This window comes from Protopterus annectens, chromosome 5.part0 (assembly GCF_019279795.1).
Source record: "Protopterus annectens isolate FY-2018-M chromosome 5.part0, PAN1.0, whole genome shotgun sequence".
Lineage (NCBI taxonomy): Eukaryota > Metazoa > Chordata > Ceratodontiformes > Protopteridae > Protopterus > Protopterus annectens.
In genome coordinates, this window is record NC_056735.1 from 1,592,324,181 (window position 1) to 1,592,336,753 (window position 12,573).

At 37.5% G+C, this 12,573-nt stretch overlaps 1 protein-coding gene across 1 annotated transcript in view; it reads right to left on the bottom strand.

Annotated features, from left to right (window-relative positions):
• Nucleotides 1-12,573, bottom strand: part of NCAM2 (neural cell adhesion molecule 2) — a 2,742,482-nt gene that overhangs the window by 1,291,609 nt on the left and 1,438,300 nt on the right. Inside the window, exon 10 of the mRNA XM_044072021.1 lies at nt 1,900-2,087. Within this exon, the coding sequence (XP_043927956.1) occupies nt 1,900-2,087 (188 nt within the window). The remainder of the gene's footprint in view (nt 1-1,899; nt 2,088-12,573) is intronic.

The following is a 12,573-nucleotide window of genomic DNA, read 5'->3' on the forward strand; positions in this document are numbered from 1 at the left end:
TGCAGAAATCATGTTGTGTTTCAGCCAAAGATTGTTAGACAGCAAATAGTTAAGTATTTGGAAATGTACACATCTCTCAAGGACTTCTGATAAGGGAGATAGTATGGCAATTTGCTGGTAGTTTGACATGTCTGTGGAGTTGCTGCCTTTGTGTATTGGTATTATATGGGAGATTTTCCAGAGGGTTGGAATCTGTTGTTCAGTGACTGATCTGTTTATGAATATGGAGATGGGGTACAAGATTGTTTTGACTGCAATCTTGAGGTATTCACCTGGGAAACACAGAATATGATGCATTTTGAACAGTTAAAGATCTGTTCACGAACAGTACCTGGCATAGTCTGAATCTTCATGTGTTTCTGAAATGGCTTCCTATCAATAAATGAAGATTTAGCAATGTCTTATGATGGTAATTTATGTCAAAAGATCTGTTATGTATACCTGATTAAGTTTATGTAAATGTAAAACAGTTAACTCATGACTGTAAATAAAAAAAAAGTTCGAAAGAATTACCAAGCTTGCTGAGTTAATACTGCTACAAAAACAATTAAACATTAATCTGTTTTCTCAAATGTGCCTTGGACAGAAAAACAAACAAACAAACAAACAAAAACAAAACAAAACAAAAACACACACACACATATATATATATATATATATATATATATATATATATATATATATATATATATATATATATATATATATATATATATAGACACTTACCATATGATAGAATGTCTGGAATAAAGACATTGTGAACGGAGATCTGCATACAGTGCGGAATGGGAAATTTCCCTTTTCCTAGCTGTAGTGCGATCTAGTAGTTGGAATATTTAAGTAGTGGCGGTGTGGGGTTTGCAGGGGGGCTTGCTGCCCTGCAGAAACATTTAAATTGTTGTTTTTTTTTTTTTTTTTTGATTTGTTTCAGAATTTTGATATTCTGAAATATTGATCATATGGTCTTGATCATATGAAATTCAATGTTTCGGATTTCTGAGCTTGAGAGATGAATATATATATATATATATATATATATATATATATATATATATATAGATAGATAGATAGATAGATATGGATATTCATATGCATATATATATATATATATATATATATATATATATATCTATATATATATATATATATATATATATATATATCTATATATCTATATATATATATATATATATATATATATATAGCTAGATATATATATATAGAGAGAGAGAGAGAAAGAGAGAGATGTATATATGCAAATATATATATAAATAGAGAGACACAGAGAGAGAAAGAGAGCAATAAAGGGGAAAAATAAATGTATAGGAATGGCATACAGCATACAAATTACTAAAGAAGACTGTTGTCATAGCTTCTTAACTAAGATCCAGGTCAAAGATCACTTTGCATTCTTATAAAAATCAGAAAACAGGATTCAAGCTATTACTTGTTTAAATCATGGTTTATCAAGTTAAAGAAAGAGACAAGGCAAGAAAGCACAAACTTGGCAGCTGATTTATTTTCTCTTAATAAAGATAAGAACAAAACGAAAAGGAAAAATGCTATTCCAGACATCCCCGACACCTTCCACATTTTAGTTATATGCCTTTACTCCTCCATTGACTCTAAGAGTCTGTTTGGGAGTGGCAAGATGAAGTTATTCAGAATTTTATTATCATCCTAGTTAAAGTTGCAGAAACCATTGCAGAAAAGAAGGAAAAATATGCAGCTCCCCCCGCAAAAAAAAAAAAAAAGAAAAAAATATTTCTGACATTTAACCCAAAGTGTGTTTTCTCACACAGAAATTAAGCAGTAACATTGCAATTTTCATATGTATTATCACAGTGCATAATTTGGGACTAGTTATCATGAATGTAAACCTAACTCTGATTCTTTTACCTCTAATAGCATTTTCTTTCCAGTATTATAGATGTTTACATTGGCCATTTCCTTTGTAGGTAGAGGTGTTTTTTCTTTACTCCATCTGACTGACGCTTGTGGGTTAGCCATGATGTCACAACTTATGTTGATAGAGTTTCCTTCCCATGAATAATATGTGGTCTGATTTGACACAAACTTGGGAGCATCTGAAATAAAGAAAAAACACAATGCTGCAATAAAATGCCCTCACCAAGGGAAAAAAATGAAATTTTCACATCAAGTAATTCAACCACATTAATTTAGGAGGATCACAAGTATTTGTTTTCAGCCAGTAGACAGTGCACAAAATCTTTGAAGATCAAAATAGCAAACATAGATAAGAAATGGTCATAAAACCACACATTATCTGCCTTTATCTTTAATACAAAGTTTTCAAAACCAATAAGCAAAGACACATCATGTTGCAATGTTTTAAATTAAACTCAGAGTCTAGATGTTTTATGTCTCAAGACATACATAATATTTAACATTTAATTTTGTCCTGGAGTAATTAAACAAAGTTCTTTAAGATCTAATATATTGCAAAATCTGCAGTTTGAGTGTCGATATAATGAAGATACAATTTTTAAAACTTGAAAAAACAATGGCATTTTTAACAATTTGTTTCTCTATTATTTTAGCAATAACCTATTAGTAGGTGCATTATATTGAAGATTTGCACACTATCAATGAGGTTTGATTATTGGGACAAAGCCTGAGTGATTAAACAAAGCAATCGTGGGTAAACCTTCAATATACTGACACCCATGAGCGAGTTATTGCTATTATACAATGACATTATTTAAAAAAGAAATTGCTTACTTTTCTTAAATAATGTCTTTGTATAATGGAGTCATTGTGTTCTTCCTCATTGTTTCTGCATTCTGCTGCTTTGCTGATGTACTGTGCATGTGTATAGGACTTACATTCCCATGCTTACAAAGTACATCAGTGCTCTGGAAAGCAAGCAATGGAGAAACCAAGATCTCAATTATTTTTATTTATTTATTTATGTTTTTTTTTTTTTTTTTTTTTTTTTTTGTGAAGTCTGGACAAGGTAAAAATACAAGGAAATCCAGATATGTTTCTTTAGTTTTTGCATAATGTACCTGATGTTCCTTGTATTTTCTCTGCCCTTCATATGTACTTCTTGAATTTTAAGTCAAGAAAACTGCAAAGCCTTAAATAAGTGGGACAAAAGTCCCTATTGTAAATGTTGCTCTTAGAATAACAAAATTTATGCTACTGGGTATTAAGTTCCAAAGCATATATTAATACAATAAAGTCTGGTTGGACTTCAACAGCTAGACTTTTTTCTATTGGCACATGTTCAGTTTTACAATGGGAACACTGGTTGAGATGACTAAACAGTGTGCACATTTTTTGCATACTGACAAGCTACCATTGTATAATTAGTTATAATTAATATACCCCAATGGCAGCTTACTAGTCATCCCACTACTCTAAAAGCTAATGGGAAAAGAGCACTCTGGTTCATTCATTCCCAGATAGAAGTAAGAGCCAGTTGTTATGGAAAAGGGCAGTCTTCTAGTCTTGTGGACAGTCATATCTTGAACTCCATGGAACAATTATTCAGATTAAGACACACCAAGATGCACGGTAACATGTGGCTCTGTCAGTGCAGTGTGACATCTGAATGATAAATAAGAAATGTAATCATGCCCAGTTAAAAAAGTGCAAAAGTTTATATTCCTTCTTAAGGTGAGCAATCACCATTTATTTTCCAGAGGCAATATATTGCTGTGCAAGCAGAGTTGAACAATTTTTTTTCTTAGCTCTTCTGGCATCAGATATGTTTTATATACAATAAAGTGAACTCAGATCATTTCCTTTTAGCACTGAAAACAGTAAGGCCTAATAGTGGACTTGTAAGGATGTTAATTTTCAGCTCCACTGAATCCAACTTTAATGTGTTACAAAACAGTAACCAGTGCTGAACAATTTCTCTGATTTGATTACAACTGTGTTTCCTTCCGTGGAGAATAACCTGACTTTCTCTGCATGCTTAGACAAATAGGTAGCATAAAACTATAGCAAATTAAAACAAGTCTGTATACATTAAAACAAAAAAAACAATAAATGTAACATTCAGCATATTTATTACATAGAATTAACATAGGTGTAAAATGCATCACCAAAATAAGTCTAATTAAAATATACTGGTGACACTGTAAGTGTTGAGTATCCAATTATACATTATAAGAAAAGGTCTCTTGTTATTGCAGTGACAGGCAATGCAATATTGTTCAGTTAATAGTAACTATCCATCTTTCAACAAATACTGTTAATGTCATTTTTGTTTTATCTTTCTACTGTGAATGCAAACTAAATAAACAAACAAAGAGTGACTCAAAGTGTTTCAAATGAAAAATGCCTAACTTTCAACTAGGAATTTCTCTAATATTTCAAAATGGCACTTAATTTATGTGTTGATTAATCAGATTAAGACAGACTGGGGGGGCGTAAACATAGCAGTATCTTTAAAATGTGTCTGCCACTCAGCAAAGACACACCCAGCCACAACCACAGGTTCATGAAGCAAAGTCACGTGTCTTAATCTGAATAATCATCCCCTACTCCCACCCACCGTACCTTGCTTATTCCACAATTTCTTCTCCTGGGAATATCATGTTATCTCAATAAATGCTGTGAGAATATTCCAATAGTCTATACTGCAATAGACTTTTTGAGTCAGTATTTAAATGGACATAAACATTCTTTATAATTACTGTTTAATAATGTGATCATAATGTGATATTTAACTTCAGAAGCTGAAACAAAACAAAATATTAAGCATTTTGAATTCTTTCTGGAGGGCTCCTTATCTTAGATTATTAGGAAAAGAATTATGCGATAGTCTTAAAACAGGGCTTACCAGAACTACAAACACTAGTGGAACTAAGGCAGATAGTATTTAATGTACACACATTTAATTAGTTCAGACATGATTTCTGTACATATTTTAATAAAGCTTCCTAATTATTAACATAAACAGTTACTCTACTTCTTAAGAATAAATTTATAGATGCATATGTTTTCCATAAGATTGCAGCCAACGAAGACCATCATGAAGCCGTAACTTCGTCAAGTACTTGTTGTAGACTGACAGTGTCCCCATTAAGTAAACTTTCTGCACATATCTCTGTGTTGAACATTTTGCGATCACCTATCCAGTTATCCAGAAATGTTTTAAATGTTATTATGGAAGTAGTCTGCTTGACAGGTAATGACAGCCTTTTGCAGAAATGAGCTTGGTATTGGTCATGCAATATGGTATTGTCAATGTGATAATATAGGTTGATTTCTCTGCAAACAGCAATTGTTTTACCACTTGTTCTATTTTGGTTAAGGAGATCATAGGATTATAGGAGGTTACTGGGCTAATGACCCCAGGGCCATTAAAAGCCTAGTCAACTTCAACCCATATTCTCAATGGTGTCTATCACCCCATGTCCAAGAGAGACACAGGTGGAATCCCTGGGGTGAATTTCTGGTTACCTATCCACTCATCCAAATTACTGTTAAATAGGACCAACAAGGGGATTTGCTTTACATGAGTAGGAAGCTTGTTCCAAAGGTGGGGTGACCTCTGTGAAACAAATATGTCTCTCTAGCAAGTTCTGTTGCTGTTACATACCAGGTTAAGGTCTTTTGAGTGAGTGACCCATTTGCCATTTGACTTGCGAATGTACATCATTTCCATTAAAGTTGGGTCCGAGATTGTTCTATATGCAAGGTACAGGCTGTCTCTGAGCAGTCTGCACAACACAGAGAAAAGTGACAATTATTTCAGTCTGCCCACAAAAGAATGATCTTGAAGACCCTAAATTTTCTTTGTAAGGAACCTTTCTGGTCTTTCCAATTGCTGCAGATGTTTGGAAAGGAACATACCAGAGGAAGCATTGTGCTCTATTACTGGACCGATGAGGAAAGAGTACAGGGGGGTTATAACCTCTTTTTTTCTGGAGAAAATGCCCTTACTTATGAGATGAACAATATAAAATGCCCTTTTTACCATTGTGGAGACATGGTGATTGAAGTTAAGGTTGCTGTCAACCTGTTTGCCCAAATGTCTCACCACTGACTGTGTGCTACTGTATTGCTACTGATGTGGTAGGTTGCAGGAACATCACCCTTGTAAAAGTGAATGATAATGCACTTTTTTGCATTAATTTTAAGACCATGACTTTGGCACCAATCATTTGTCTGCGTAAGACCTTCTTGCAGGATGTTGACATTGCTAGGGGTTTCAATGATCACTACCAGTTTGCAGTCATCAACAAACTTTGTCAGCCATAGTCCTTTAGTTTTAGCCTGTACTTTAGAGAAGTAGTTTCTGAACAGTAGGGGTCCCAGAACCAATCCTTGAGGAACATTACTGGTTACGGGTCTGTTGGAGGAGGTGGAGTCCCCTGTTTTGACCATAAGAGTCTATCAGTGAGCCAGTTTGCAACCCATCTGACAATATATGGGTTGATACCCAGCCTGGTGAGTTTATCAATGATGCCTGAGTGAGGGAATGGGGAATTGTGTCAAAGGCCTTGCCTAAGTCTAGGTAGGCCATATGCACAGATTTGCCCTTGTCTAGGGCTTTGGTGACTGTCTCAAAAAAGTCCACGAAGTCTAACAAGCATGATTTCCCTTAGACAAAGCCAAACTGGGTGGGGTTAAGTGTTTGAACATTTCCTGTATCTTTGATAATAAGGTCCGTGATGATTAATTCTATGGCCTTGCAGTTAAGGCTGGTCAGGCTAATGGGTCTATAGTTCCCAGGGTCTGTGGATGTACCGCCTTTGTGCAAAGGTATGATGGTAGCTGTTTTCCATTCCACTGGGATAAAGCCAGTGCTTAGGCTGTTATTGAAAAACATACCCAATGCTGACACTAATTCCTGTTTTATCCCATGTAGAACATAGCCATGGATGTTGTCTGGCCCACAGAGGCTGTAGTTTTCGCCTTGGAGAGGGCATTTAATTCCTGCTTCTCAGAGATACAAGGGGGGGGTGTTAGGGATGCTTTGGGGTATATGTGACAGGGGGAGGGTAGAGAAGTTTTCACTGAACCTGTCAGCCAGCATGTTTGCAATATCCATAGGTTCTGTATATGTAGTACTACTAACTACAAGTTCAGGGCAAATATGGGCCTTGCCTTTGAGGTTATGGATGTAACTAAAGAATGCCTTGTGGTTATCCATAGATAGGGAAGCTAATTTGGATTCATAGTTAGCTTTGGAGGACTTCACTAGAGGTCTTATTTGCTTGTTTAAGTTGAGGAGAGAGTGTTTCCAGTTCTGAAACCGTTCCTTCCTACTCTTAGACAGCAATTTCTTTCTCCTATTGTATAACCTATTAATGGCAGTTTTCCATCAGGCAAGTTTGTTTTTCCTTGAAGATCTGGTTATAGCAGGTATGGCAGAGTGAATACAATTGTACTGGTGCTTATAAAAGCATTGGTGTATAACTAAGTATAAGTGTCGGTTCCATCAGTGGGGGGTGGGGCTGTGAAGTTATTCATGCTGTCATGTAAGAGGTTGTAATTGGCCTTGGAGAAGTTTTTCAGTCTAGTTGTTGCTGGGGGGGAGGGGTTGTCTTGTGTTACAGTTACTTCTAGCAAGACAGATTTGTGGTCAGATCTTACCAAGGATGGCCATGCACTGGGGGGGTAGTGCAGCGGACCCAATGTTAGTGAGCACCAGAACCTGGATGTTTGAGCCCCTTGTGGGTCTGTCAACCAGCTAGTCCAGGGCATTAAAGTTAATGAAGTCCAAGAACCTTTGGGCAAGTGAGTTAGAACATGTATAAATTGCCCAGTCAATGGATAGGTAATTAAAGTCACACAAAACCAGGGTGTTTTGTGCTATCTTGATCGACTCAAGTCAATCCAAGTAGGCTGAGTGGATGTCCTGATTTATAGATGGGGTCCAATAGCTGGCAATGACTTGAAGAGGATTCTTAGCTAGAGTTACTTGCACCTGAAGTAATTCAAGGAAATTGTGCTGTTTAACCAATCTAGAGATGCATTTTTCTTTAATGAATATTGATACACCACATCTTTTAGTTTGTGGTCTGGGGTGCTTTCCACAGCCTTAAACCAGGTCTCAGTGACTGCACAAATGTTAGCATCTTCCAAGGTGAGTACTGCTTCCAGTGAGTGCAGTTTCTGGTTTAGACTTCTAGGGTTTAACAGCAATGCCCCGAGGTTGTTTTTAAAGGGTATTTTTATGTAACAAATTTTTTTCTTGTAACATTGCATAAAAAAGGCATGGGGGTGGCAAGATCCTTAGCCAGTAACCAAAATCCCAGGGATGACAGATGAAAACAATCTTTAGCAAAGCCTTAAGGTCTGTCGTCCCATGCTGACAGATACCGGATCTCCTCAGAATGACACCAGCAACTAAGTCAATTGTTGAAGTCAATCAGTTCTTTTATTTGTATTGAGGTATATTCCAAGGTGAAGGTAAAATGCTGTTTAAGGCTAGGAACATACCTGCCTGAGACACATAATCAGAGAGTTCAGTTGTGTCTCTCTTCATATAGTCCAGTGAGGTAAGTCTCAAGTTGTTCACACCAACATTGACTATGACGGAGTCATAACAGTGCCTGTTGTTTTGAGACTTGAGTGCATGTATGATGTGGTGGATCCTGGCACCTGCCAGAAAGCTGACTGTGACTTTTTCCTTATCCAACCTGGTGAGAGGGACATCTGTGTGTCTCACAATTGAGTCGCCTGTGACTATGATGTTTGTTCAACAGGTTTTAGGTGGTTTAGAGCATGGTAAGCAGAGATCACTCATCAGGAGACTGTATGACAATGAGTAGAGGGACAAGGTGTTTAGTCTTACAGGGTTGCTAAGGGCACTAACATCTGAGATAGTTTTGGTGAGGAAACACTGAGATGTCTCAAAACTGGTTTAGGTGAATGGAAAGGTATGTGCCAAAGGGTGCATTATATGAAATGATGGGCCTAATAATGGATGATTAGAATGGTACTATAACTCCTTTGAACCATAAGGAGATACCATGGAGGATAAACTGTGCAAAGTAAAAGCAAGTCTAACCACCACGTAGAACTGGTGTTCAAAAAGAGCATACCCAAATCCATGATGCCTGGGTCAAATTTAAATGGAATTTTATCTATATGGTAAGCAGTAGTGATACTAGATTTACCTAAAGAAATGTTGCTACATTTTGTGATGTTGAGAATAAGCCCATCATTTTATGGTCTAGCACTTGCTGGAGAATTTGAGTATCAGAAAGGGAACTTATGACTGCCCCAAGTTTGCCATCATGAGCAGACTTGGTCAGCCACATTCATTTGATATTGCTTTTTATTTCACAGAAATATATATCAGAGTGGAGGTTACCAAGGGTAGACCCTTGTGGGGCAATCTAGTGACATTCTTCATTTTAGAGCTAATACTGCCAATCTTAATTCTAGTGTTCAATCCAGCGAGTTATATATGGGTTAATGCTGGGTTGGGAAAGTCTGTCAGTATTTTCTGGACAGGAGGTAGTGTCAAAGATCATGGAAAGGTTCAAATAAGCAATGTGGAATGTATGCCCATTATCCATGGCCTCAGAAATCTTTTCAAAAAACTCAACTAGGCTGAACAGGGATGATCTTCCTTTTACAAAGCTGAAGTGGTGCATATCATCTGTTGTTGTGTCTTTTGGCTTTTCCCGGTTAGGGGTCGCCACAGCAGAACCCTGGTCTGCTAATGATTGGCAGTAGATTTTTACGTGCCGAGTTGCCAGCTCTGATGCACACCCTTCAACGAAGGTACGTCCATTCACGCATGTCTCCACACAGAAGACGCTCTAGCTGAGAATCGAACAGGGCAACGTCGTACTATGAGGCGACAACGCTACCACAGCACCACCACCGTAATGCAACTATAATACCTTCCACAGCCTTAAAAATAATACCAGTGACACTAGTAATTCTGCAATTTCCAGGTTCAGTAGAGGGTCCAAGTTTATGCTAGGTTCTTGTGATCTTATATTGCATGCAAATTTATACTATCTTGCTACAATGCCATAAACATGGGTATGCATCCAGGAAAAAGGAGACAGACACATTTTCTAATATGTAATAAACACATTTATTTTAGTAATACTTCTCCAGATCAAAACCATTAAAAGAAAATAATTACTAAACATCCCTTCTGCAGGAATGGACAGCCATTGCACGACATGTTAAATGTAATTCTAAAGGTTTCATGACATCACACATTGTTTCCAATGCATGTGAAAAGGGTCAATATGTATTCACAGGATCTGTGAAAAATGCTTTAAAAGAAAAGATACTCATCTCTTCATTAAGATGAAAAACAAAAAAAATCAAACATTCCTTTATTCAAGAAATTCAGGATTAAGCACCATTTTAGTGTCTGAATTTTCATGATTCAAGAACTTGTGTTGTGTCAGAAGAAGAAAAAAATAGGCATATCTCCAGCATACATGTATAACACAATGCTATCCTTACTGCTGTTTCTCCCACTTCTAATCTCACTAGCCCTAAGCACTTCCTACCACACTGAGCTCCATATCTTCCCTTCTTTACCCACCTTTCCCTTTCCCAGATCTCTTCCAACATATAACCAAGATCCACTGACTATTGGCCCCTCTCTTTTTCTGCCTCTCCCCCTTTCACTGTCTTAAATTTAAACTCATGGCCTACCCCACTCTTACTCCTAAGCCAAAACTCAAATACCCCATTCCCCTTACTGACCACCCTCACCTTTTTCATCTTGTCTTTACTCTTCTGGTTTCTGGTGACATTCATCCTAATCCTGGTCCCTCCCCTCTCTCCACTGCTCCTCCATCTTCTTCTGCTGTCCCCCCAAAAACATCCTCAAATATCTTCAGCCTCAAACATCTCTCTATCTCTGTAATGAATATCCAAAGCCTAAACAACAAAACGTCTGAACTCCATGCAAGGTTGGCCCAACACAAACCTCACATCCTGGCCTTATCAGAAACCTGGCTGAAACCGCATATCAATTCCTCTGAATTTCTGCCACCTCAATACAGTATCTATATGTCTGATAGGACACCCAAAAAAGGTGGTGGGGTAGCTATCTTGTACTCTGTCTCACTGACGCTAGCACCTATAGACATTACCCTGCCTAGTTTCTCCCCTGCTGAACTACTGCTTCTAGACTGCCACATCAATAACTATAGGAAGTTTGTTATTGCCTCTATCTATATCCCCCCAGGTAAAAACATCCCTATCCTTGAACATATACTCTCCTGGATAAACACCTTCCATCTCCTATGAAACCATTATTCTTGGAGATGTTATTATAGATTGGAACTCCCTTATTGGTCACTCAGCCCAAGGTTTCATTAACCTGTAGGGATTCTCACAACTGATCACTACCCCTATCCACTATAGTAAAAACGCTACTGGTTCCACAATTGACTGGATCTTGACCAACTCTCCTAACAACTAAAGTAACTCTTCTACCTTTCCGGACTCTGTTAGTGACCATTCTCCCATCTCTACCTTAAGGCACTCTCATCATCTCTCTAAGCCCCATCTCTACAGAGATTGTAGGAAACTGACTAACTTTTCCCCTGAAACCTTTAACTATAGACTCTCTGCCATCAACTGGTCTTTCCTAAAAACTCTCCCACTCAATGATGCTGTTACTAAATTCAGCCACATTTTCCATGATGTCCTAAACTCTCTTGCCCCAACGTGCAAAACCAGAACCAAATCTAATTTTGGACCCTGGCTCTCTAAAGCTACTCATGCTTTGATGCATGAAAGAGATGCTCTATGGAAAAAATGGCAAACCACTAAAGCTCTCACCTTTCTCCAAGGTTATAAGCAACTCAGAAACCATGTAAAAATGTATTATTTTGGATAAACAATATTTCACTAAATTTCAAAGCTCTCATCCAAATGACCCCAAAAAATTCTGGATTACTATCAACTCCCTGCTCCACACTGGTTCTCCTACCATCCCTAACCCTTTCCACTATCACTCTTCCTCTGAAACTGAAGACTTACTTAACAAACACTTCATAGACAGCATCTCTAAACTCCTACTCTCTGGTAACTCTGCTCATCCCAACTCTTCTGTGTCACCCTCGCCTCCCCCTAAACTTCTATGTTCCTCTGTGTCTCAGCCTTTTACCTTGCAACCTGTTTCAACTAAATACATCAAATCCCTGCTTCTTAAACAAAAAAACATGCTCTCCCTTCACTGATAATCTCCCCCCTCAATTTCTGAAAATTGCTGCTGACTCTATTGCATATCCTGTATGTATATTTATCAACAGCTCCATTCAGGAATCTACCATACCAGAAAAATGGAAATCCTTCTATACCACTCCTCTGCACAAAGGTGGCAACTCTGTTGAACCCTCTAACTTTAGACCAATCGCTATTCTCTCATCGCTCTTGAAGATCCTGTCCTATCTCATTCACAAAAATCTCCTCACTCCCTCTCAACATGGTTTCCACCCTAAACACAGTGCCTCGACTGCCTTACTATCCTTTACTCAAAAGGTTGCAGAAGCTAGGGACAACAACCTCCTCATTTCCTGTTTATTCCTTAATATCTCTAAAGCCTTCAACACTGTGTCTCATCCCATCCTTCTTACCAAACTCTCAGACCTAAAC